Genomic DNA, 26,353 nt, shown 5'->3' with positions numbered 1-26,353 from the left:
CTGTACTGGAGTGGGGGAACTGAGGTAAAGTGTCCCTGCTAAGTTGTTTGTTCCAAGTTTAAAGAGACTCCAAAATGATAAAAGTAAGATTTTAAGGAAGGCGCAAGCTTTGCTTAGGGTATACTCTGAACACCACCGTGGCACAGCTTTGGTTGGACAGCAGAAAATAGGACAGCTAAAACTACATTAAATCCATTTTATTCTCATTGACTTCAACAATTTTTTAATCTTTTTTTACACAATTTCCAGCAACATACATTATGAAATATACAAGATAAAGTAGGTGGCTGGGTTCTGCCCATCTTTTTGTTCCTCCCACCTCTGTGGAGGGAAGACTTGCAGTACACAGTGAACATCAGAATCTCAACACTGAAAACTGAGACACAAAACAAAACAAAAAAAAAGACAAAAATATATATGAAACTGTTTGAACTGGTCACACGTCAGGGCCAGGTACAGCACAATAAATATTAGAACTGCATTATCTTAGACATCTTCTGTAAAGTTTATAACATCCTCTATTTAAAGAGATAAGAACATCTGTTTTCTAGCATGAAATGCTACATAGTACAGTGCTGAAGGGTATGAACAACGAGGAATCCAGCAAGAGCTTGAGTGGTGACTATTCATTCACACATGCTCATCGTTAAAATAAGCAGCATTCACTGAAAGTTTCGTGAACTGTAAACCTAACCATTCACTACCAGAGTATCAGCTGTAGTAGTAGTTTCTTTTGGGAGAACCAAAAATAGGAAATCCATTTAGGTTTTGGCTGGGCTTTCCATGGCAAACAGCGAGCTGATACCGTCATGGGAGTGGCAGCGTTTGGTCCTTAGCGCCAAGATCCCTTTGCACCACTACTATTCAAAGCTGGCAGCTGGTGGAAGAACACTTCAGTGCGGAATGAACGCTTAAACAACCAGGCCACTGCCAGTGTCAGCCACAAGTTATGTTTGGTGACCATACCAAGTCAGCAGCTGCCAGCCGGGCGCGGTGCTGCACGACAAAGAAGTGTTAGATGTTGTCTGACCCAAGTGAGAGCCCAAAGACTGGAGAGGATGACAGCATCTTTTGCTCTCTCTGCAGCAACGGAGTGCTGGCACTTGAAATTTGTCAGCAAAGCTGCGCTATGCTCACTCCTCACCTCAAATCTAGTTTTGCCAATAAGCGAGCCCGAGACACAGCAGTTTCGGCTGCTTGACTGACTGTGCTTCCAGAGCATGGTGCAGAAGTCACCGGTTTCTCTTGCATCATAATCAAGAAGGCAGAAGTAAATCCGCTCTGTACTGTCGCCCTTCCTCCTCCTCACCCCCTAGCCCCAGCAGCTTTACATCATGGCATATTTTTACGCATGAACCGAGGACCTGTGCCACTGCCAAACAGGCCAAGGAGGCAGAGGTGGGGCGGGAAGGTTAAGCACGTGCTTTGCTTTGCCTAAAAGCAACCCGGACACTGCACTGGAGGCAAGTGTTGGTAGAGAGCACCACCTAGGAAGGACTGCGTTCCTGGTCCACGCATGGAATTGCCACAGCCCGTTACGGCCTGTAGGACGAAGCAGCAGTGCCACGCTTCACAAACTAAAGCAGCTGAGTGTTGTGAATTTTTATGGGGTGAGTGGGATGCGAGAAGGCAAAGATCTGCTGGAAACCGAGCAGCTATGGCTTTGACTTTAGCTGATGCTCAGTCCAACAGTCCCATCTGTATTAGGTAGGAAAATAAAACTCTGTTTCTCCAGTGTACAAAAGCATACTGGCTACTTGTACATGCTCATCTTCTAGTCGGTCCTTTCTTGGAGAGAGCCACAACTACCACAATTCGATACCGACAGGCTCGGTTGGAGGTTGCAGAAAGGCCAGGGTAGTGAAGAACTTTGGTCATCACAGTATGGTCAAAAATTCTGCTCAAGAATAGGGAGTTTCATGATAGTCACTTAGCAAAGTGCTAGACCTAAATGCCCTTACCACTGCCAGCTCAGACCGTACCACACGACTGCATTAAGATTACACCTCCTCTGCCAGTGCAGCTCACTTGGTTGGGTCCCAAGGCAAGAGACGGCTTACCAAGAGAGCTGGGAGAGGGCAAGGGGACGTTTTGCCTGCCCTAGAAGTGTACAACAGCATTTCTTCACTCAGCCGGGCCCATTCGCACGTCACTCACCATTTCAGACATACAAAGCAATGCCGAACACAAACTGAGAGGAATGTTTTGTAAAGACACTGAGGATGAACAGGGAAACGGGGCTATTTATCAACTCAAGTACTGTTGCATCATTCTTGTAAGGTAGGGAAGCAGAGGAGTTGAGATGAGGAATTCGGAGGACAAAACGGAGTGGTCACAGAGGCCGAGTCTAGTCTTCCAGACTGCGGAACGCATTCTGCATATCCTCAAACAGCTGAGCGTAGTCTGCCTTGATTTTTGCTTCACCATCTTTGACAGGGTCCTGGAAAACACCGCGGCGGATGAACAGATCAGTCTTGAAAAGCCTCCAGTACTCGAGACAACCCTGCTTTGCCAGTGCTATCGTTTCCTGACCTCAGCATTAACACCTGCTAACTACAGAGCAGGCAGTTATAGCTCCATGTCTGCTTTCTGTCTGCCCTTTGTCTCAGCAACAGCCCCAGGATTTAAATCTCATCCACTTCCCACATTCAGCGAGCAGGCAGAGTGGATGCTGAACAGAGAATTATTTGCATGAGCAGTGCTTACTTTACCTACTGAAAAGCAACTGATTTGGAGAGGATCCAATAACGCTTAGCGTCTTTTTTAGTCCTGTGTGATCCAAGAGCTGCAGTAATTCCTACCAGCTCCTGTCCTGAGAGCAAATGGAGTAAGGTTCTTGTGCCTCAGAGAAATGCTCTGCTGTATTTTTGGGGGTGCATTCCCTGTAAATGCAAGAGTTACTTTGCCATCACTCAGATGTTGATCAGTTAATTTAAATAGCCTTGTGAAATCCTAACAAGCTCAAGGACATTTTTGAACAGCTGCATTTTCCTCAGAATACCTTTCACTAAAGGCAAGGGCAAATACTGTAACAATCAGCCTTGTTCTGAGGCTCCAAGGCCTTCCCTGAAAGAAGCAACAGCGGTCAAGCTATGAAGTCTGTTAAATGCCTTCACCATTCCCCTCTCAGCATTACGTTCCTCTAGGTCAGTGCAGCTCTTGGTGAGTGCTCTGTGTTTACAAGTACGATTGCATTACCTATCACTCCAAAGTGCACAGACAGCAGGACATTTAAATTCATATGCCTTTTTAGTTGCTCAGGAAACACTTTTCTTTCATAACTATTACTGTGTTAGAGGGCCACCTCCACGCAACGTTTTCATTGTACAGATTATATTTTTCAGCCATGCCTATCCCCTGCTATGCTGCATGCCAGATGTCTTCTAGTGGCCAGGGTTTGTAAATGAAGGTATTACTTCCCCTATTTCCACATAACCAGCTCTCAAGCAAGCTCCCACGCCCAAGTGTATCTTGTTTTGTTCTTGATGGTTTCAGAATATATACCAGGGATCTGCTTGTTGCAGAAACAAGCCGGTACCCTGCAGGAATAGAACACTGGCACACAAGAATGCTCAACTTTAAACATAATCTTATCTCACGGCATCAATTCTTGAAAGCTTTGTGATACTGGCTTATAAGAGTTTTAAAATAAGCCTCGTGTTTTTTAGAGAATATTGCTTAGCTACTTCAACATCAGACAGTGCCACAGGTTACTGTCCTAGCAGTAAATGTTATGACCAGCAAGCTCTGCGTGTGTTTTAAGAGAGGAGTAGGAAAGCTGCACTTTAAGAAGATGGATACCAAAGTTACTCAGAGGATAATCCAGTGTGTAGACCTACAAACAAACATACCTTGAATTTCATGGAGGTAAGTCTGTAGAGGATTTCGCTCATGTTCTCTCGGATGATGGACCACGTGATCTTGTTGTCACTCTGGGCTGTGGTTTCTACAGCACGGCGTGCCATGTCATAAAATGCAATCATATTGGAGAGCATTCCCACGGTTTTATAGAAAGGGCAGAACCTGATGGAACAGAAGAAGATTCGTCAGGCACCTTGGAACAACTAACAGGATCAGCCTTTGCTCCTGCCTTCACAACAATGCTGAATTCTCACCTGAGATAACAGCCTGCTCTATTCCACAGGTTTCTGATACATGCTGTCAAAGGAGATAGTGAGCCTACGATTCACCTAATCAAAAATGTGGGACCTATTAGAGGCAAAGGCAATCACCCTGAAGTGAGGTTTCCTGAACACCCAAACACTGAACAAAACAGGAGATCAGTAACCATCGCTGTACAAGTCTCACATTCAGTCCTTCCTGTTTGGTCCGTTATGGGATTAGGCTTTCTGCAAGCAGCCTGGGAGAACCTGGCAGTTCCACAAGTTTCTTTGCTCACAGGAACGGGAGTATTTTTATGATAAGAACAATCCAGAGGCTCAACACACAGAAAGTTTCTTTTTTAACAGATAAGTGACTGCCACAGAAGGTTCCTCATTATTATTTCTATACATCAAGGTACTTCCTGTGCCTCCCTGTCACATACAAGCATTCCTTGCCTTAGCAACATAACCCAAAGGCACACACTGTTATAGAACATGTCTAAGTTTCTAGTGATTAACAAGAGAGCTACAGATTCAGACCTCACCTGTCGTAAGGCGTATAACCATTCTGTTGCAAGAAGTCATCTTTTATCAGCTTGGCAACCTCCAAGGTAATCTTGTCTGTTTCTGCCAAAGAAGCCTAGAAAGAAAGGCCCACCGTTAGTTTGGTACTCAGCTCCACTGAAATCACAGAATAGTTTGGGCTGGAAAGGACCTTAAAGACCATCTAGTTTTAACCACCTGCAATGAGCACAGACTTCCACTAGACCAGGCCAAATCCAACCTGATCCTGGACACCTACAGGGATGGGACACCCACAACGTCTCTGGGCAACCTGTTCTAGTGCCTCACCACCCTCACAGGGAAGAATTCTTCCTGATATCTAATCTAAATCTATCCTCTTAGTTAAGAGATACATTGAAACATTACCTTCCTTCATAAAGAAGTAAAACCATTCGCCCTTCCCTAAAATTCTGATATCCATGGAAGAACAGCAAGATCTCAGCATTTTAGATCAATAAGTAATATTAAGGATTTGATAGGAGCCTCCACAGCTAACCGTGGACTTTCCCTTTGTGGCAGTCAAGAAAAATAAAGACGTTGATGCCAGCAGTATGTCGTACTGTGCAGGGCAGACACAACCCTGCTGCAGAGTTATTACTGGCACCACAGGGCACTCACTCTTCCCTACCAGTCTGAGTGCTTCTGTGGTGGGAACACCACCCGCAGTTACAACCACCAGGCTCAGTATCACTTCCGTGACAAGAAAGCCATTCTATCCTGTTCTGTAAAGTAGTCTTTTAGAACCTATTTTTGTAAGAAAGAAACTGCAGAAGGCCCTAAGATGGTATTTCCTTTCCTTCCAAGGCATATCTAAAACAAAGAGCTCTGCTAGGCAAGATCTGGTGAAAGGCCTCCTCATAGCTGGGCTACAATATCGGTGAACAGGGCTAGCATCAGGACCAAACTTTCTTCAAACAACAGCAGTTGCAACGTGTTACAGGTAGCATTAGCTGTACCCTGTAAATCAGGGCAGCTCACCTATGTACCACTGAATTAAATTACTCTCAAATATGTGCTGGGCGCCTTTCAATTATCATATGTACAGTGCTAAGCTAAAACAGTTTTCACTTGGTCCCTTTTGAGAGCTCTCCGGGGAAATTTTGCTGTCCAAGTTCAGCACTCCATCCAAAACAGTGAAGTGAAGGAAGGAAATTAAAGGATGCCTGTAAAATGGAGCCATGTGTCACGTCACAGGTCTCCATACAGAAACTAGATAACCGCCAGTTTTAGAACAAGGAGACCACTTCTGTTTCTGCGTACCAACTTGTAAATACCAGCACCTCTCTTCTGCTGCTGGGAACATGGTTTCTGAGAAATTGTAACTTTCCAGGCTACTAAAAATAAAGGTCCGTCTGCATCATCTCTCTTACGAGGTCTACTTCCAACAGTGCTATTGCAGTTTGCACCACAGGGCACTTCAGCAGGACTTGAACACTGGAGCGAAGTTTCTTAACTCCACCATTAGATGCCCTGCAATCTAATTTACGTGAGAAAAGTAGCCTCAAGCCAAGATTTATCAAATCCAAAAAGATATGTGTCATTAGAAGTCAAATAACATACAAGAAAGTTTCATAAAAACATGGTTAAATGCAGGAGAGCCTGGCATCTCCCAGCAAATGTTTGCCTTTTTTCCACAATGCAGTATCCATCAAGTTTGGCCTAGGATATGGTCAAAAGCCCGTGCTTGCAGTAAGGAAATGGAGGACAGTTCACAGACCCCCTGTTCCCTCCCAGCTGGCTACTCACCTTCCCCACAAGCTGCACAATCTCTGCAAGGTCTTCCTCTTCTTGTAGGATCTCTTTTGCCTTTGTCCTGAGAGGGACAAACTCTGTAAAATGCTTGTCGTAGTACTCATCCAGAGCGCGCGTGTATTTGCTGTAACTGATCAGCCAGTTGACAGAGGGGAAGTGTTTGCGTTGTGCCAGCTTCTTATCCAGGCCCCAGAAAACCTGCCAGAACCAGAAAGATCCCCTAGTTTTTCAAACTGAAAGCAAAACAAAATAACTGAAAGCAAAATGAAAACACACACACACACAAAAACACAACACAACAAGCAAGTCTGAGCCAACAACACAGCAAAGGCTATCACAAAGAAGCCTGAGAAAGAAAAAGAAAACCTGCTTTCTGCTAATTTAACTATAGCAGTGACTTTCAAACACGTATCTCAAAAAATGAAGAAGTTGTTTAAGCTGAATTTAGCTTGAGACTCCTCCTAACGGAGGAATAAGCAGTAACAATGTCACTAGTGGAGCCTAGTTAAGCAGAGCCCTATTTAACTTTGCTCCTTTTCCCAAAACAGGGATGGGCAATCAGTTGCAAGATGTTCCTCTCCCAATCAACTGCTGTGAGGATTTTTTCCTGATTTTGATGTACCTACTAAAAGTGCTTCACTTTCCATCCTAGCCATGAGTGGCCGTGCTTCAAGTGCAGCTCGAAGGGCTGCAATCAGGAGGCACACGGATATTCCCGAGCAGTCACTGTTGGCAGGATTTGCCACCTCTTCTCCCTCTTCCAAAGGCTTCTCAAACACATCAGTTCAGAGACCGTCTCGTAAAGTCACCTCTTACTCTGTTAGAACATTTTCCAAAGCACCCTACAAAGTTTCCTGTATTGAATCGAAGCTCTCACATCAGCACTGGCACAAAGGTACTGAAGCAAAACCATTTTGAGCCTGACAGTGTGGGCAAAAGAGCTGCAGCTTGAGGGACGTACCTGCACAATGCCCAACGTAGCTGATGTGACAGGATCTGAGAAGTCGCCACCTGGGGGAGAGACACTGAGCGGGAAGACAGAAGGAGAAATAATCAGAATCCCTGTCACGGTTTAAGCTGAAGTACCAAACATATGACTACTCGGGTCAGTGATCACAGGAACAAGCAAGGCTAACACCGTTTCACATGAATAACAGATCGCAAGCTTCTGCTGCACGATAGTGGCAGCGCATTTACACAGGGGTGATACCAAGCGTACCATGGATTACAGTTATTTCAGTAACTGATTGGTGATATCAAGGTATGATTTTAGTCACTTCACCTTCAGGTAGTAACTCCAGCTTGGATTACCAAACCCATCTCAAGGGGAACAGATTCAATAGGCGTGCCGACAGGGCAGCTTGAGACACAGTGAAAAGATTATTTTACAGAAAATATCCCCCTTTGAAATTATTTCAGGTAAATATCACATATTTATCTATACTATAACCAATTCAATTCCATTTGGGCTTGACATGCCTTCCCAAACAGGTAAAAACCTTCCCTTCCCTTCTCCCTGGTTTGACATCCCTTGCAGTGCCAGTGCTAACGACACTCTTCCTGGAGCCGCTGACTCTGACTGCTGCGACTGTGACTCCACACTTCACAGAACTACCCTCCACACTCATTCTTTCTGCCCCTATGCACGTTTTAGCATTACTTAAGGGTGAACAGAGACTAAGCATCTGTTTACAGATCTGTAGCTCTGCAGCTGGACAGAGCAACGAGGCCTTCTTCTCTGAAGGCACTTTGACTTACAAAGATATACGGGAAGAACTGCAGCCAGTGTAAATAAAAGAAACACTCACGCTCCAACAATGCTGACGCTGCCTTCCCTTTCGGGATTTCCCAGACACTTCACTCTGCCAGCTCGCTCATAGAAAGAGGCTAGACGGGCACCAAGGTAGGCTGGGTAACCGCTGTCTGCAAGTATCAACACACAGGAATCGAGTCAAAGGCTCTGAGTTTAAAGGATGCGTTTACAAGACCGGACTGAGGAAAGGACTACTCACCAGCTGGCATTTCAGCCAGTCGTCCCGAAATTTCTCTGAGGGCCTCAGCCCATCGGGAAGTAGAGTCTGCCATCATGCTGACATGGTAGCCCATGTCTCGGAAATACTCAGACAGGGTGATTCCTAGAACAAAGACAACAGCATGCTGCAGGATACAGTTTAGAAAGGAATTCTACCCTCATGTGTTGCCACTAAGAGGCAAACAAGATAAATTATTTAAGTTTACGTTCTGATGTCAACAGAGACTGAAAGTTACTCTATTCCCACAAGATCATGTTAATGCTGCCTTTTTTTTTTTTTGTTTATTTCATTTCACTCTCCCCATTTTTGCATACAAACCACTCTGGCCCATCTTATATTTCTGTGCGTTTCTTGAAGGAGACAGGGCAATATCATTGCCAGTGTTCTTTGCCTCACTGAAACCATGAACAAAGCCTCTTCTTACTGTAAAATGTCTCCTTCCTTTCTAAGCTACCAGAACACAAATGTCAGAAAAGATGTTTTATCTGACAACTTTTCATTAAGAATATTAAAAAACAAAACAAAAAACTCTAAGAGGCTGCAAAGGAAAGCAGACGACTCAGAGAGCACTATTCCTGCCCACTGAGTAGCTGTACTTGTCAGTAAAAAGCAATTCATGAAGAATGTAAGCTTACATAATTAATACATGGGGCAAATCTAAATGAGACCTGGTGTGGCGAGTTCAACTTATAAGCAAGAATTAATGAGTGGAGATCATAGTTATATACAAGCAAGTCAAATTCAATTGTGACACTAGAAAGACAAGGCCTGAAAGGGTCGATTTCTGTAATTAAGCATGTTTCATGGTACCAACCATCTCAGGAACTGAAAATATTAGAGCATGATGGCTTGCTCTACACACAGAGCCTTTTCCAGCCTGCTGGAAATCTCACCCGTGTAGATAGAGGCCTCTCTGGCAGCCACAGGCATGTTGGAGGTATTTGCAACCAGAGCTGTTCTCTTCATGATGCTTTCTACCTTACCATCAACTTCCATTGTTAACTAAAAGGGGAAAAACAAGACAAAACAATTACTTCAGCTAATTATTTAAACTGTAGTTCTCACCTTGTATCAGGACGCTGTACCACAGCCAGTCTAACAAAAGCAGCGACCAGATACAAGATTTCAGGACGCTACACAGTTTCCCCATCCAGATTGCACACAGCTTAGCCCTAACGTACACACCTCAGCCTCATTTCACCTTCTGCAAGCGGCAATCCCTATTAAACCCACTTCTTACCACAAATGAGTGATGACAGATCCACTGCGTCAGGTAGTACATTATGTTCTTTCAGCCTCACTTTACTAGGCCAGAAGAGCCAAATATCTTACCCTCCCCTCCTAAGTCCATGAGGAAACAGAGCGTTTTTTCTCCCACCTATACCAATCTGAGATCATTTTTGACAACTGGACATAAACCCAGATACATCTCTCAGATGAAGTCTCACAAGCATGTGAACAACAGAACGCACATCCTGACATTCAGGCAGAACTCTTAAAAATATCCTGGGATCTACTTTTTTCATGGCCGCTCTCCAGCTTGGCATCCTCATCTTGCAATCGACACAAGCAAGATTTCTACCCCTCATTTCTAACAGTGGAGTTTCAACCTAACAGTTCAGACTATCTGCTCTTTCCCTTATTTTACAGAAGGCTGTGCCACAACTAATCCACAAATATCTAACAGGCAGGACAGAACCTGTTGCATCTTTTTTTTTTTTTTTTTTTTTTTTTTTTTTTAAATCTAGGTATTTTCTACTGCATCCTTTAAACCTGCATTTGCTATATGTGCTAAAGCTAGAAAAGTTAGAGAGAACGCCAATAAAAAGTAATATCTTTATAAATTACACCCACGCATTCATGTTGGCTTTATTTTAAACAAGTTAAAAAGCACATTCAAATACTAGCCCAGATGTTTCTTGAGGGGCCACTGAAGTCATTCCTGAATGAGCCAAAAGTAATTTCTGCTACTACAGTCAGAACTAACAGCCAGGAAGATCTTTTCAAGCCAATGTACCAATATGAAATTGTACTCAGTAACAATACAGTATAATAGCAAGTCTTTCCAAAATGGTTTAATCTCCATGAATTCTCCGTACTAACCTCAGGGAAATCTCTCAGCACTTCAGACATTTCATTTCCTCGTTCTCCACAGCCTACATAAATGATGACATCACTGTTGGAGTACTTTGAGAGAGACTGGGAAATCACAGTCTTCCCACAGCCGAAGGCCCCGGGAATCGCTGTTGTGCCCCCTTGTACACACCTGAGAAAAGAAAAGGGACTCTGATTTGCAAGGAACTCAAGAACAACTCTCTCCCATCTCATAATAATTCCAATAAAGCTGTGTAATTAAAAGCAGAACGACAGGAGTAACATTCAGTGTTCTAGGTGAGAAGCACAGAGGTATTTCACTAAACCAGAAGACTGAGGGAATAAACTACCCTTTCCTTCTACTGCCCTTGAATTATGTGAGTTACGCTGGTACAACAGCTCTGCTTTCAGGCTTGAAACATGGTTGTTTTCACAGCTGGAAGCACTGATGGAATGCAAACGTCAAGAAAAGAGTATCAACTGCACTTAAGCACACATTATAAGAATAAGAAGCACAATATTTTAGGACCAAAAATTACCAAATTCAGTGCCTTGGAGGTTAGCCATTTAAAAGGGCATTCTGAGTTACAATTCTGCGTGATAGTTTTCACAAGTAGTGATTCTAGAAATGCACAGCCTCAAGACTATGGAAACAGATCCTACTCATGTGCTCAGAGATATCCAAGCTTGAAAGCTATAGCCTTGCTGTAGATTTGGCAGGGTTACATTTAGACTTGTCAGTTCTTTACTGGATTAATGCACAAGAACTATCTTGTCAAACTTCCTTTTAACCTTTTTCCACTAGTAGGTTCTCCTGGCAGATATATTATCAATCAATATTATCAACTAGGTGTGGGTATTTTTTTTCTTCTGTTCTTTGTTTTGTTTTTCTTTTTAGATTTATGCTCAAATACAAAGTGAAGGTTTGGCGTCTGTTTGCCCTTAAGAAATTAACACCGCCCTCTCCCCTAAAAGAGATTTCTTCCATACTAGAAAATTAAGGGTAATACTTACGGGAAGAGGGCATCCAGCACCCGTTGGCCAGTTAGCAAAGGATGATTCGCTGGTAACTTTTCAGTAACAGGACGGACTTGACGTACAGGCCAAACCTGGACCATAGTGAACTTCTCCTTCACACCTTCAAACTCCAGCTCTAAGACAACATCCTACCAAAGAGCACCAGACATCTGAAGTAAGCAAACAGTTGCACACTTCATATAGAACTTCATACAGAACAGGAAGGGTACATCAACCCTATGAAAGAGACATGGAATATCCTGGTAACCGCTGTTTGGGAGACTTACTGAAGTGTCATAGTTTCCCGGTGGAGCAATGTATGTAACTGTACCCCTGTTCCGTGGGGGCAGCATGATTTTGTGCTTGATAAGGGAATTTTCATTCACTATGCCATAAATATCTCCACCCGTGATGTGGCTGCCGACCTGAAATCAGAACAAGTCTATTAGTCATAAGTGAGAACTCTAGTTTTAAAAAAAAAAATGCTGACAAAGAATCATATAACCATAGCTATTAAGTCTAGTACCGTGATTACTTCTTTTGTAAATGCTTTGTTACAGCACAGCAGCCCATTTACATAACTCATTGCTCCAACATCACATTGCTAGCAATACTACGTGTGTTCAGAAGCATTTCAAGGCTTAGACTGAAGCAATTACTGACTGGTGCAAGGAATTCTCCTTGTTCCTTCTCTACCTCTCAGCCTAATGTGCTAAGTAGAGAAAGGACAGCATATGCTAACCTGAAGGACTGGAATAAAAAATAATAATAATTAAAAAAAAAAAAAGCATATGCCAAGGGCTAAAGCTATGATATTTTCCACTTCTAAGGCTACCTTCACTGCGTGCTGTTGTTATTCTTTTTGCAGAGGTAGCACCTGCTAGTGTTTAGTGCAATTCCACTGGGCTCTTTATAGCGCTGCAAGTAAATTAAAGCTTTGAAAGTTTTCCATATGCAGCAACAACACCCAGTAAGTCACACAGGGTAAGTTTTCATGATGCTTGTCTAGTCCTCACTCTCATATATCCCTAACACCTCCTTGCACCCCTTTTCATGAACTTAATTCATTGTCACCACGGTTACCAGCAGTGACAGCCTTCACACTCTGCTGTGGCTCTATACTCCAAGAGGAGAGGAGCACAGGAGGACGAAAGGCTTACCAGAACCTACCCGCAAATTTCTAGAAGGTGTGAAGTCCCATTTGACATCTCGGCTCAAAGCGGACACATTGACACCTCTAGGGATATAGATACTTTTGGTCAGAGTGCTGATGTCTGACAGAGGCCTCTGGATACCATCAAAAATAGCTCCCATAATGCCAGGTCCCAGTTCCACCGAGAGGGGTTTGCCAGTACGCAGTACTGGATCTCCTACAGAGACACCAGCTGAAGATTGGCTGAGGAAAAGTTCATCCAGACAAAGGACAGGGAAGAAGGCATCACATCCACATCATCATACTCTTAAGTCATCTTTCTAACCTTAATATGATATTTTTGTTAATATATCATCATTTGAGAAGCATGTCGCCTAATTTTAAAGAGCGTTTGTCTTAGATTAGCATTTCCCTCATCTCTAATGTTGAGCTGTCCAGTCTATGAGCTCCAAAGACACAAAAGGCCCTATCAGAATACCAGAGAAACCCCCAAAAGCCTATGTAAGACTTGAGAGGTTAAATGCAAGTTGACCTCAGAAAGCCTTCATTATCCTCTCATGAGAGATCTAAGAGTAAGAAATACTTAGACGTTGGACTTGTTCAGTGTATTGACGGAAGGCTACTAAATAGTGCAACGACGAGCCAACTAAAATCACAAATTATTAGGTACAGACACAGTCTAGTAACCAGTTTACCACCCAACTCTCCAAAACAAAGCTTTGGGAGTCAGCGCAGGCTTTTTCCTGGCCTTTACACACAGGCAGAGCCAACTCTTAAGTTTAAAAGACTGAGAAAAAAAAGTCTGGCTTCAAGTTTAAAGAACTGCTCTTATGTTCTCTTTTACACTTGCAACAGGAAATCCACTTTAAGGCTAGATTTCAGAATACAGGCTGTGCCTTGGCTGGACACAGACTCCACAAGCACAATACAGAAGCAAAAAGAAGAATTTATCACATCTGTCAGAATAGTCTGTCCAGAAGAAATCCTGCCCACTCTGCATTTCCTTCTGAAGTGCAATACAAGCAGAATTTTCAAAAGCAAAGAAAAAAACGATGACAAATACTACTGCTTGGTAGTTTTGCCAATCGTGGTCGACATCTGTCAAACAACTTTGTTAGCAAGGAGCTGTAATACTTGAATTCACGTGAACTTAAATCTATATTACTTGGTTTCTACATAAAATAACAGGAATTTCTTTGTCACACAGCCAAACAAGGTAAGATTTACCTCAAAAGTGTCAGAATTTACAAAAGATGTGGCAGAACAGATGCTGCTGCCTGCTGGCATTGGAACTACCAAGCGCTGGTCCCAGCCAGCTTTGCTCATCACCTTTACCATAACCATCGCAGTGTTCTGGACTGAACAGGCCCGAAAAGGATACACGTTTCTTCATACACCTGGACAGTTGCCAAATCACCTTCCAGTCGGATGATTTCCCCCACCAGTTCGCTGTGGCCTACTCGTACCAGCTCATACATGGCAGCTCCTGCCATGTTGCAAGCGGTGACCACTGCAGAAGACAGACACACACGTGAATGTTTTTCCTGTCGTTCAGCAAATTTGCTCATCAGGAGTCAGTAAGAATTGGAGAGCACACGCCTGGTATTCGCCCAAATCAGAAGCACAGTTTTGATTTAACAAAGGGATAACTTGGCTGCCACAAGTCCTGATATTTTTAGTTTAAAAGCCTACAGAAAAAAAAAAGCCTTCTTTTCACATTTTACACTGTTCCTTTATGTTCATAAGACAATACTATCAGAGCATAGTACGCAGACAAATCCTCTGGTGTATCCTGACAGACGGTGAACGTTAAGGGTTTTGGAGGTGCACTGGACTTTGCAGGCATCATATTTAATAGTCACTTCTCCCTTTAAGTTAGCTGGGCCACTTCCCCATCTGATTAAATTAAAACATACAATAAAATGTCAAAAGGTCACCTGATACCTGGTAGTTACAGCAAGATGCCGTTGGGGACTTGCATTTTCAAGTTTATAAATTTCTGTTTACCTCAGTAACGTTTCATACTAACAAACTGCTTCCATCCACAGATCAATTTCAGGGTATTTGCTAAAAGCCACACATACCTTTATGTCTGAAGTGGCAGACATCTGCGCAAGTTTTAAGGGAACTCTATTTTGATATTATTTTGTAGAAAAAGGATGTGTATTTCAAGCCATTTAGTTAACCTCCTACAGATGAAGTCTACTTTACAACAAAGTTTGGGCCTGCAGCCTTCTACCATGTTGACTTAGATTTTAGCAGGTTGTACATGGACTACTACACAGGGTGTTGCTTTTACTACAGAGGGTTTTAGGACAAAATTTATCATGTCTTATATCGTATCCCATTTGCAGTTAAGGAACAGGCATTTTTCTTTAGGTAGATACAAGCCGTGGAAGTTTCTCAAACCAGCTCCACTACCAAAAATACATGCTCTTCTTCTGTGCTCACATTACTATCCTTTCCTTCATCTCTTTCCCTCATCTCTTGAAGAAGAGGAAAAGCCAGTACAGTTTGCATGTAATTCAAAAGCTGCTAATAGCAGAACCCAAATAAACCATTTAAGGTGATAAAACAGGAGGAGCAGTCATCCTTCTCCCAGCTGTAATACCACCACGTACTGCCACCCTCCCTGACACCTGCAGCGCACACACTGTGCAGTAACACAGGGCAGCCTGACAACAGCAGAGAATTGAGTGTTACAGAGTGCAAAGGGTCAAATGGAATTGGGTCTGGAGCACAAGTCCTATAAGGAGCAGTTGAGGGATCTGGGGTTGTTTAGTCTGGAGAAAAGGAGGCTCAGGGGAGACCTTATTGCTCTCTGTAACTACCTGAAAGGAAGCTGTGGGGAGCTGGGGTCGGCTGCTTCTCACAGGTAACTTGTGATAGGACCAGAGGGAATGGCCTCAAGTTGTGCCAGGAGAGGTTTGGGTTGGAAATTTGGAGACATTTCATCTCAGAAAGAGCAGTCAGGCACTGGGACGGGTTGCCCAGGGAGGTGGTGGAGTCACCGTCCCTGGGGGTGTTCAAGGAAAGGTTGGACGTGGTGCTTAGGGACATGGGTTAGTGGGTGACATTGGTGGTAGGGGGATGGTTGGACCAGATGATCTTGGAGGGCTTTGCCAGCCTTTATGATTCTGTGATTCAGTGAGAACAGACTAAGCATCACATACGTTTATAGAGAAGCTTCATGCAGTTTCCTGAACAAGTGGCTTTATCTCAACAAGAATGCTTGCTAACTATTTTTTTTGAAATATTATTCCTCAGCCTGCTTACTGGTAATTATATCTTTCAAAAAACTAATTAGCCTTAAAACCTTGTTAGTATATTTCTTAATCTTTTATCAGAGTAAAAGGCAGCGATCCTTCTTAAAAAGGAAAAAAAAATCCCACCCAGAACTTTATGATACTTCTTCCAAGTTAACAAGTAATAATACTTCTCGATTAATAATAAACTAGATGAAACAGAAGCTATGATTTTGCTTACAAAATACCTACCAGGTCCTGAGACTCCATGGACGTAGCCAACAAATGCCTCTCTGTCCTCATCACGGATTTTGGGTAGCTTGGAGAAGTCCATTTTGTCTATTTAACTGTTCAGAAGAAAAAAGAGAAAAAAGTAATTTCAGAACACAAGCATATGCAGGAAGTTCCTTCTCTCCCTTCCCTCTGCACTCTTTGTTTCCATTTAGAGAAACCACTGAATAACTCTGAACTCATACAGCCCGAAGCACCTTACCTGCTCTGGTTTCAAAGCAACAGAACATTAAAAAGTAACTCGTTTAAACAAACGAGCTAGCTTCCACTATTGCAGACACACACGGTGAAACATCACTCCCCAATATGCTCCACAGAAGAGACACTCTCCAAAAATACCTAAAACTGCTGGTCTTCTTTCAAGCCAAAGAACAAGATATTTAAACAAGGGAGAACCTCTTCTGCCATCCACGTCTCATCTAGCCTCCTTCAAAACCCAGAGTTTTCCACGATTCTGAGTCCATGATTCTGATGCTCTATGCAGAATGTTCTGGGGCTGCTTTACCACCACGGTTCTTTAAAAAGCAAGGCTTCAAATATTAGTTGTGGAAATTCGAATTTTGCTATCTCAGATTGCTGAATCAGAGTGTTCAGAGCAAAAAATAAATAAATAAATAAAATGACAAGCACCAGCACCCCAACGTGAAAGTCTGCTCCACATCCCTCAACAGTCAGCAAAAGGTTTGAGGCAGTCTTTGCTCTTGGTGAAACCTGTGGAGCGTTAGAGAAGAACTGTGCTGAATAATGGCCAAAAAAACCCACCGCACAGCAGTGAAACAATAGCCTTGCCATTTGCTGCCTAGAGAAGTGAAACAAGGAAAAGCTCGTTAGCAGCAGACCTCACGGATCCCTGCCTGTCCTGTAATTGGCGGTTGGGCTGTCCTGCTTCTGGCGCCGATAAGAGCAGTTCAGGGTTTTGCTTTGTCAGCCCTTATCATGCTTTGTGTTACCTTGGAAACGGAGCGGTGTTCAAGCACAGCAAGGCAAATGTCTGCCCACTTCTACCTTACTGACACTTTTACAGTGCTGGTGGAAGCTGCAGCGTGGTAGCCCCAGCACACGACGTGCTCTGCTCATCACCAGGGCCTACCCAGCGCTGTGAGCCTCGTGCTGCATCTGTGCACACTCACAGTCCCCCCGAGAAGCTCGAGCTGACCCGGCGGTAGCTGATATTTGCCATCCTTAAATCTTACGATTATTTTCCATCTCTTTAACGCTATGTTACAGATCTTCTGCCTATTTGTCCCGATGAGCAGCTTCTTCCAGGCTGCGTTTCTCACTGGAGTGGGTTGTGTAACACGGCTACCAGGGGTTCCTCTCCCAGCAGCCACCCCAACAGTTGATCGTGACTCAGTCCCTACCAGCCTGGAGTGGAGCTGGTAACTCAGAGCTCAAAGCTTCTCTAAGTGAGGCATCTGTGAGATCCCCCTAATCGCTAAAATGGCAATTTAGCCTTTAAGCTGCCTATTGTTCGGGCCCTGAAGATGACTTGAATTTCACTGCTTATTTTTCAGAATTCCCCTCTGACAAGTGGCAGAGGGAGGGCCTCACAAAGCAGTCTGCAGTCCCTGAGCAACTGGTAAGAGCTGGTTCTAATTGGACCAACACGATCGTTTCCTCTTTTTCTTTGCTTCTGACAATTAAAATATTGCAAAACTCGAGCACAATTACTGTTTGTACTGAAAAAAAAAAAATGCAGCCGGTCTTATAAAACCCACCCAAAATGCTCACTTCAACAAACCGCACGAAACAACCTCTAGAGTCTAACTACCAAACCTTCTAGAGGAGCACAACGAAGAAAGGGTTAAACCATCTTTTCCTAAGTGAATCAGTGGCACCCTTTGGCAACTGGACAGTACGTGGTCCCCTAGCAAAGACTCAAATGACCAAGGTAAGCAAAGGTGGGAAGAATACTGGCCAGCTTCAATTTAAATTAACTTTTCGTATCCAAGCCAAAACCTGAAGCTGCTGCTTGAAGCAAGCGTTTATTTTTCAGGGAGGCAAAGAACCACCTCAAAACTGTCATTCCACAGTCAAAAGGCAACATCTTCACACCCAACATTGGCCTCTCTTGTTCCTGTGGCTGCTCTTCCTACAGCCTTCCCCATTTAAAGTGCGAGCCAACTCCTGCTCCAAGTGTAAAAGAAGCAGTGAATTCTTCCTCACCTTTGCTGACCCCTTCTTTAAGGGGCTACACATCTTTTAGCCTTGAGTGCAGATTAAGAAAAAAATGTTATTTGTCTCTGCACTGCTTTCTCATCGTTGCATATCAGCCTTAGATGTTTATTTTGGATGGAAACGTCTCAGAGGGCAGAAATGTTATCTGCCTGCACTGTTACATGTCTGCCTTGATAACACGACTTCCCTCAGGCGTGCCAGAATTTGCTGAGCATCGCTTCACGTGTGGGCAGACAGCACATACTGACCCCCGAAGCCACAGCAGCAAGCCATTTTGGAAACCTGCTGATTCTTACAGCCTTCCAGAGGCCTCTTGCCAGCACACGATATGCAGCTCACTCCAGCAAACTCTACTAGCACACCTACACGGGGTATTAATTTTAATTTTAACCCCCATATCATAACAAAAATGCATCTTGTATCCTCCACAACTTATAAATTAGTAACCTTCCTTCTCTCAAACTGTTCAACTATTAATTTGAAACACGCTTTAAGCTCTAACACGGTCGTATTCTGCATCACAGTGCCACAAATCAAAATATTACGTGCTGCAGTAACATCGCAGACTGAAGGGTGCTTTAAAGTAACACTTTAGTCGCCGTTAAAGAAGAAATGGCCAGCAAACATGATTTTCTATCTTGATTTTTCCCCAGCACAGTAATTTGGCTACACAGTAAACCACATAATGAAAGTATCCTGCTCTCGGTGCTGTTTTCTGTTACCATTTCTTGGTTCTGCGGCAAACATTTGATCAGTTTGCACAACGACCTGCCTACCCACAAAGATCTCCTCAAAATTAAGACTCCAGTGAGATTTTTAGAAGGAACCTCCTTACAGCAAGGAAGAAAATCCGTGAGTATTTCAAGTAACCACAGTCTTACCTTATTTTGCAGAAATACAGAGGAACGCAGACCCCTGCAAACGAAGCGGCGCAAGAATTCAGCAGCTAAGCATCACCACTTGGGAAAAAAATTGTCCTTCTGGTGCCCCTGTACACAGGGATGAGAAAGCCTGCTGCAGAGGGGAACGAAATTTCTGACACACAGCAGAGGCACAGCCACCTGACTTGATGAGTCATCAGTCTCTCTCCCACCAGCGCTGAGGAATGCCGCAGTAGCAAACGCGGCTACCTAAAGCCCGGCCGAACTCCCATCTGCGCCCTCCTTGGCGCCCAGGACTGAGCCCAAATAATTCAGCAGCGGGCTCCAAGGGATGCATAAAAATCCTGGAGAAAGGGAGAGAGAGATGCCTGCTTTCTGCCTCCGGTGTAACAGATCCGTGCCGGTGTGCTCGGCTCCCCACCAGCTTACCAGCACGAGTGTTTAACGACAGAGTGCCCAGGGAGGCGCTGACAGCACCGCAATGCTAATTGCGGGAGGATTTAAGCATAGGTATTGATTCCTGGCAAAATAATCTTGTGGGGCTTACCGCTAACATAAAAGCCCTCCCCCTCGTCGGCAGAAGCACGGATATAGCTGCATGATAGCCAACGCCTCAGCTACACCGACTGATGCTCCGTACTGAGCGACGGCCACGTGCACGTGGTGCCAAAGATCAGCAGGCACTGACACTGTCCTGCATATCGTACAAAGGTTGAGAAGCTGGGGGGTCTCTCCCAAAAAAAACGCGTGATCCCAAGAGCTCCCTGCAACTGTCACAAGTTTGCGAGATCATCTTTGCAGGTTCGAGGGTAAGCAACATGTCATGTTGGCACAAATGCCCAAATACGCCAAGCAAAGCAGTATTAAATAGCGCAAGACTCGCAGTTCAGAGGCAGCAACATCGTGTTAGCAAGTCAACAGCGCTTGGATTCATTCTGCTGGAGTAAATCTGAAGTAAGGTCACGGATTTTACTGCATCTGAAACAGAGCAATGTGTTTCGACTTCTTGGGTAGGAAAACAGAGTTAGAATACAAGCCCATATGTTCAATATCCAGGAAAGCCTAACAGGCGGACGCAGTAAAACCCAGACAAATAAAGTTTTCCAAAGAAATAGATAGAGGGCACAAATCCCACTATCCAGATGCACAAAGATGTGTTGCAGGGGTCCCATAAATATGGCAATCATTGACGTGGATTTGCTGGAAGTTGGACACTTCATACTTCCCCTTTGAACAGATGATATTTTTAAGAGGAAGTATTAAAAAGTACAGTGCCGGAGTTACTAGACAAATGCAGAAGTTCAGCAGCATTTCTGCACCTACAGTCCGGGAGATTTTCCCGGAAGGAACAGCATGGCCAGAGCTCTGACACAGGTCACTGGGAACGGAGGACAAACGCTCCTTCACACCACACAGTTGCAATTTTCCCATAATACAGCAAGGAAAACGATTCCAGGTTGCTCAGGCACCGAATAACAGAATTCCTGAGGTTGGAGAGCGCCTCTGCAGATCGTCCAGCTGGGTTCTGGTGACCTCCAAGCATGGAGACTCCACAAACTCTCTGCACGGTGTTCAATCACCCTCGCAGTAAAGAAACAAACAAAAAGCTTTTTCTGATGTTTAAAGGGAACCCTGTGAATTTCAGTTTGTGCCCACTGCTTCTTGTGCTTTCAGTAGGTACTGAGAAGAGTCTGGCTCCATCTCCCTTGTGCCCTCTCATTATGAATTTATGCACTTTGTGGTCAGGTTCTCCGAGCTTTCTCTTCTCAAACCTAAGTTCTCAGCCTCCCCTCTTAAGAGAGATGCTCCAAACCCTCAACCAATCTGTGTCCCTTTTTCCCCCATGTGCAAGGCTTGCCATTTGCCATTGTTGAACAGCATCAGACTCCTGTTGGCCCATTTTTTCTAGGCTGTTGATGCCCCTCTGAATGGCAGCACAGCCCTCTGGTGTGCCAACAACTACCTTCCAACTTTGTTACCAGCTGCAACATGAGAGAATCATGCAGGATTTACCTCCTGTAACATGCCTTAGTTTGCTCTTCATAACGAACATCACAGCACTGAGGCACTGACTGTACCAACCTTCATGCCCTAAGCCCAGAACTAGAGGTATCGTTGTTTCCTAAACTCAACAATACAGACAGCCTCCCATTTAAATATTCAGACGGTTCCACTTGCCACAGGGCACACTGAGGTTGTCTCTGCTCTTGGTAGGTCAGGAATTTCTGTAAATAATGCTCACTTAGAGCTATGGAATGACCTGCAACTCATTCACTGCATAAGTGCTTTGACCCACGGGGGATTTGCTCAGCTCAGTAGATAACCAGCCTTCTGACTTCAAACGCAGCGGTCACACGGTACTTTGAATCAGTAAAGATCCCAGTTTTGGCAATTAAAATATTCCCGTTTCCAGAGAAGCCATTTTGTGTGAGCAAATCTTCACCACCTGACTGCTTAAAAGCCACCCAGGGTTCCACAATACATTTTTCTACAGGGGTTCTTTCCTCTCAGCCCAGAAGGCTTCTCCAGAAGAGCTTTAGAGGTCGAAATGGATGAGCTTCCCCTGATTTCTGAGTCATTACATTAGTTTAGTAGCTTCCAACTGTGAAAAATTTGTCATTCCTTTCAGGCTGTAGTGCCTCCTGCCCCTTCTTTGGCTTGATAGGCTTTCACACAGAATAAAGATCTAACACAGCAGAGATCCAAGCTGTAACAGAGAACACCAATGCAATATTCATTTCTGTGTCCTATAGTGACCGTTGTTTCTCATCCTGATCCCATCTTCTGACTGCTAGGGCTGAGAAGTTCTGCAGCCATCTGTTTTGTGCAACAGTCTGTCATTTCTCCTAGACGAGCAGTATTTTCATTAACCTCACTAACCTTACAGCAAAGCTTAAGTATCCACCCTTGTTTTCATAAAATAAAACAGTCACTCAGCTTTTAGGTGCATTTGGCCTTGTTACTTGAAGTATTTCTCATAGGGATATTAAGGACTCTTCATTTTATTATGTGATGTATTGGACAAACCAGCTAGCTTGAAGGGCTGAATCAAGAATGATTTTGCATGAAAGCCTTTAAAAAAAGATCTAATACACCTCGGAGATAGAAGCACTCTTTTCCAGCACTTTGGTGTAATGAAACACCTGGTTGGAATCACAAATATACACACTGGCATGGGACTCCCATAAAAAGGAAATTAAATTGAGGTTGACTTTCCCTGTAATGGAAAACTTCACCTTTATGTTTTAAAGCAAGTTAAACCACATTTGGGGATTTTATGTTCAATTACCTGAAGTATTTACAGATTCTTCGGAACAGCTAGAGCCCCTCCAACGTAAACTATGTATGATGGCAGTTGGCTGAATATCTACTAGGTGACACATATTTGTCACAATAACAAACCCCTCAAGATTTCATGGATCTAGAAGAAATTCAGTAACAAAATTGACTTTTATGAAGTCCTTATCAATGCTCTTTGCATTTAGCCACAAAACACCATGTGAGTTTTTCTGAAGAGCTGCTTTTAAAACTTTCTATTACAGTAAGAAATGAAATAATGATGTAATAATGAGAAGGACCAAACGTTTGTCCCACTAAAGATTTACTTTCACGTAACAGAGGCACCCTCTAGGAGCACCACTGTCCCTTAGGAGCTTGCATCTGCGACAGGTCAACTTTCAGCATGAGTTTCAGCTCATTTAACGGTCTAGCAGGAAAAATCTCAGTTGTTAATTGATGCAGCAACCATCTTCAACATTATCCTGCTCAGGAATGCAAAAAAGCAAATGCTAATGCAAACGGCCCAGTGCTATGGACACATGGTCATGACTGCAGCTTCTTAATACTAGTTTTAGTACTCCTTGATTACAACATCTTAGAACAGCCACAATGGACTCTCCAAAATGATGCGAACAATGATAGAAGAGCTGTCGACAGCTACCACGCATGCATTAGATCACTGTCCGACAAACTATTTCTGGATTGAGCAGTGACACTGAAATTTACTGTCAGAAAAGCTCAGTGCAGTAACCAAAGTGATGACCTAGGAAATAAATTCAGCAGCTTAGCGGGATTTTCATCTGCTATTTGGTTAAGTGATAGGAATAGTCTGCTAGACTATGACTTTCGGGATTTATCCATGTATCTCTAACCAGTTTCAGAATATCATTTTAGTACAGAAATGATGCTATTAGGTAAATTACATATAGAAGTCCAAAAAGCTGGCAGCAAAAGGTCAGTTGTTCTGAGTGGGAGAAGGTCAGTTGTTCTGAGTGGGAGGTGCTTAGGAGAATCTGACAGAATCAGACGAAATAAACGCATGCAGAGATGAGGTAAGCTAGCCAAAACAAAAATTACAGATACACATTGTAGAACTTATTGCTGCAAGATACAACCAAATCCAGGCGTTTAGTATAAGCTCAGTCTTCCACTTTCAAAGGCGGAAGGGAGAACGATGACAACACACACACAAAAAGCCCTTTTTCAGAACAAGGCCAAGATCCAGTGCTGACATCCAGAAGATCCAACCTAAGGCAGTTTTGCATGATGGATCTGTAGGTAATCACCTACTGAAGAAGGAGCTTAGCCTCTGTACAGACAGAAAGGGTTGATTCATTCAGCTTCCTGTGCTGGAGCAGATCCCCATTTCTCTCCATCCAGCTGGAAGGCTGAAGAAGTCACATGCCTGAGGACAGTGAGTAAGAATGAACAAGCATGATATCCCAGTTGTTCCAATCACCTGTTTTCCTTGATTGTGTTCCATTCAAAACAATCATGTGGATACCATTGCTCAACAATACCTCAATATTTCCAAATCTAAAAAAAAAATACTTTTCTTTGTAAAAAAATGATACAAGTATTGGGGAAAGAAAATCTGTTTTAGTTCACTGTGGTAACTTCTGCCTAAGTGCTAATATATTTCCATGCACTTTAGTTAAAAAAAATAATAATAAAATAAAATAAGGGCGCTATTATTGGCCAGCAACAGCATGCAACGTTTTTTCGTCAACACCAAAGTAACCAAATAGATCTAACAAGTTCTCCTGTAATGCTTTCACTCTTTTTAAAAGGCTGGGGATGTCTAATTAGGAACATAGCTTCAGCACAAGCAAGCATGAGAACTCGAAGAGACAGTACTGTGATATCAAAACACAAAAGGAGGACCAAGGTGCATCTAAATGCATCTCCAGGGGAATCCTCCAGTAATCTGCTGGTCTACAGCTGTTTCAGATGATCACAAGTCATGCTAGTACCCGTGTGCATCTGGAAGATAAATGCTCCAAGTTTCTACTAGGGAAAAAAAAGACTGAAGCACACTGAAGCCTACAGACTTTGCAAGTTTATATTGAGTTATAAAGCAGTTAACATATACTTAGATCAAAATAAAAGTTAAACTTAATCTAAGATGGTATGAAAATTAAGGAAGTAGTACTAATCGCTCCTGGATGAACTTTAATAGCAGCACTATCTGTAGAAAACTGCTCTTGATTGGGAAAATGGAAGGGTGCATTTTCAGGAAACTGAGATCTTGTGTTACTATTGCAACACAAGACTTCAACCCCCATTTGAAGAGTCAGCTGATGTCAGCTGACATTTTCCAGCCTCGTCTTAGTTTCTCCTTCTCCACCCTACCAAACTGATGCTTCTGGTTGTTTATCATTAATGCCATGCTTTGTCTCCTGATGATGGAATTAGCACTAGCCTTTTCCACCATACAATAATACAACAGTTTTCAAGAAGACCTGACCTAATAACCTGGAAAGCACAGTAAAAATAATCTGCAAGATTTTGGGGGTATTCAAAGACACTGTAGACACTGACTTCAAAACACATGTTCTTAGTTAGCAAATAATAAAACGTAACAAAATTACGAACAAATAATAAAACACCTTTAAAAGTACTGCATACAGAAGCCAAACCTTCATCTGCTGCAGGCCTGCGGAGTGCCAAAGTCAGTACAAATTCAGCAATTTACACAATATATTAAGAATCTGCCTTGTAGTTGTTCAAACTTTCACTTGGTGATGCCAACCTACACTAGGCACATGCTCACTGAGGTGCTACAAGTGGGCAGGCCCACGAACCAGCTTCAGCTTGCTGTCGGCAGGTTTTCCTTCTTCTCCCTCTCCACTTCACCAAGTCCTATTAGCATTTTAAACACTGCAAGGGATCAAATGGCTGGTGTGCTCCGCTGAAGCATTGCATTACAATGAATAAAATTATCACCAAACTGCTTTTATTTCCCGCTGGAGTATGAATGCTGTAATTTGTCGTAGGAGAAGAGAATAAAATGTAGAAGAAATCTCTTTGGACGGACAGATCCTGATACACACGTCACATACCTGAGGGTCACAGCTAGCGACGTGAGCACCCGGAACGAAGCCCCTTCACCCTTACCTTACCTTTAAACGAATTTTACGGGCAGATCACCTCACGAGGGCTCAGCTTCCACCCCTACCTCCAGGAACACAAACCTTCCCGGCCTCACCAGCGGCGCTTTCAAGCAAACCACCACCGGCAGGCCCTGCCAGCAGCACGGCGGTGCCACAACACCCTCAGGGCACAGCGGGGGAGCCCCCCCGGTGCTGGAGCCCCACAGCCCCCACACACCGGGCCGGGCCGGGCCGGGCCATCATGGCGGCGGCGGCGGGCACCGGCGGCCGTTGGCGACCGTTGGCGGCCGTTGGGGGCCCTGACAGGAGACCCCCACGCATATAACGGAGGCGAGGGGAGCGGATTAGCGTGGGTAGGTGGTGAGAGGGGGGAGTGAAGGAGGTGGAAAGGGGAGGGGGGGGCGCGATCCTCACCTGCGGCGCCCCGCTCCCTGCAGCGGCCGCGGCCCGGCTCAGCTCAGCTGACGGCGGCCCCGTGTGCGCATGCGCCGCCGCCTCACCACCCTCACCACCCCTCCCTCCCTCCCGCCCAAGCCACGTGACCCCCCGCACGCGCGCGCGGCGCCAAGCGCGCTCCTCTCCCTCTTCCCCCCCCCCCCTCCCCTTCTCGCCCTCCTCCGCCAATCAGCGCGGGCGGCGCGCGGAGGCCC

General features: G+C 44.1%; 1 protein-coding gene across 1 annotated transcript; it reads right to left on the bottom strand.

The window, feature by feature from the left end:
* Positions 1 to 182: 182 nt before the first annotated feature.
* ATP6V1A (ATPase H+ transporting V1 subunit A) lies at positions 183 to 26,201 on the bottom strand. Its single transcript, XM_084292372.1, has 15 exons — positions 26,118 to 26,201; positions 16,214 to 16,308; positions 14,098 to 14,226; positions 12,734 to 12,948; positions 11,851 to 11,988; positions 11,561 to 11,712; positions 10,556 to 10,718; positions 9,346 to 9,454; positions 8,432 to 8,554; positions 8,228 to 8,342; positions 7,381 to 7,444; positions 6,414 to 6,617; positions 4,649 to 4,743; positions 3,852 to 4,023; positions 183 to 2,440 (listed from the first exon to the last, which is right to left on the bottom strand). Exons 2-15 carry the CDS (start codon positions 16,293 to 16,295, stop codon positions 2,348 to 2,350), a joined length of 1,854 nt encoding a protein of 617 aa, XP_084148498.1. The 5' UTR covers positions 16,296 to 16,308; positions 26,118 to 26,201; the 3' UTR covers positions 183 to 2,347.
* Positions 26,202 to 26,353: the final 152 nt, after the last annotated feature.

The sequence above is a fragment of the Netta rufina genome (assembly GCF_964035555.1).
Source record: "Netta rufina genome assembly, chromosome: 1".
NCBI lineage: Eukaryota > Metazoa > Chordata > Aves > Anseriformes > Anatidae > Netta > Netta rufina.
The sequence above is the reverse complement of the archived record's forward strand: the minus strand, read 5'-3'. Positions and strand labels throughout refer to the sequence as shown.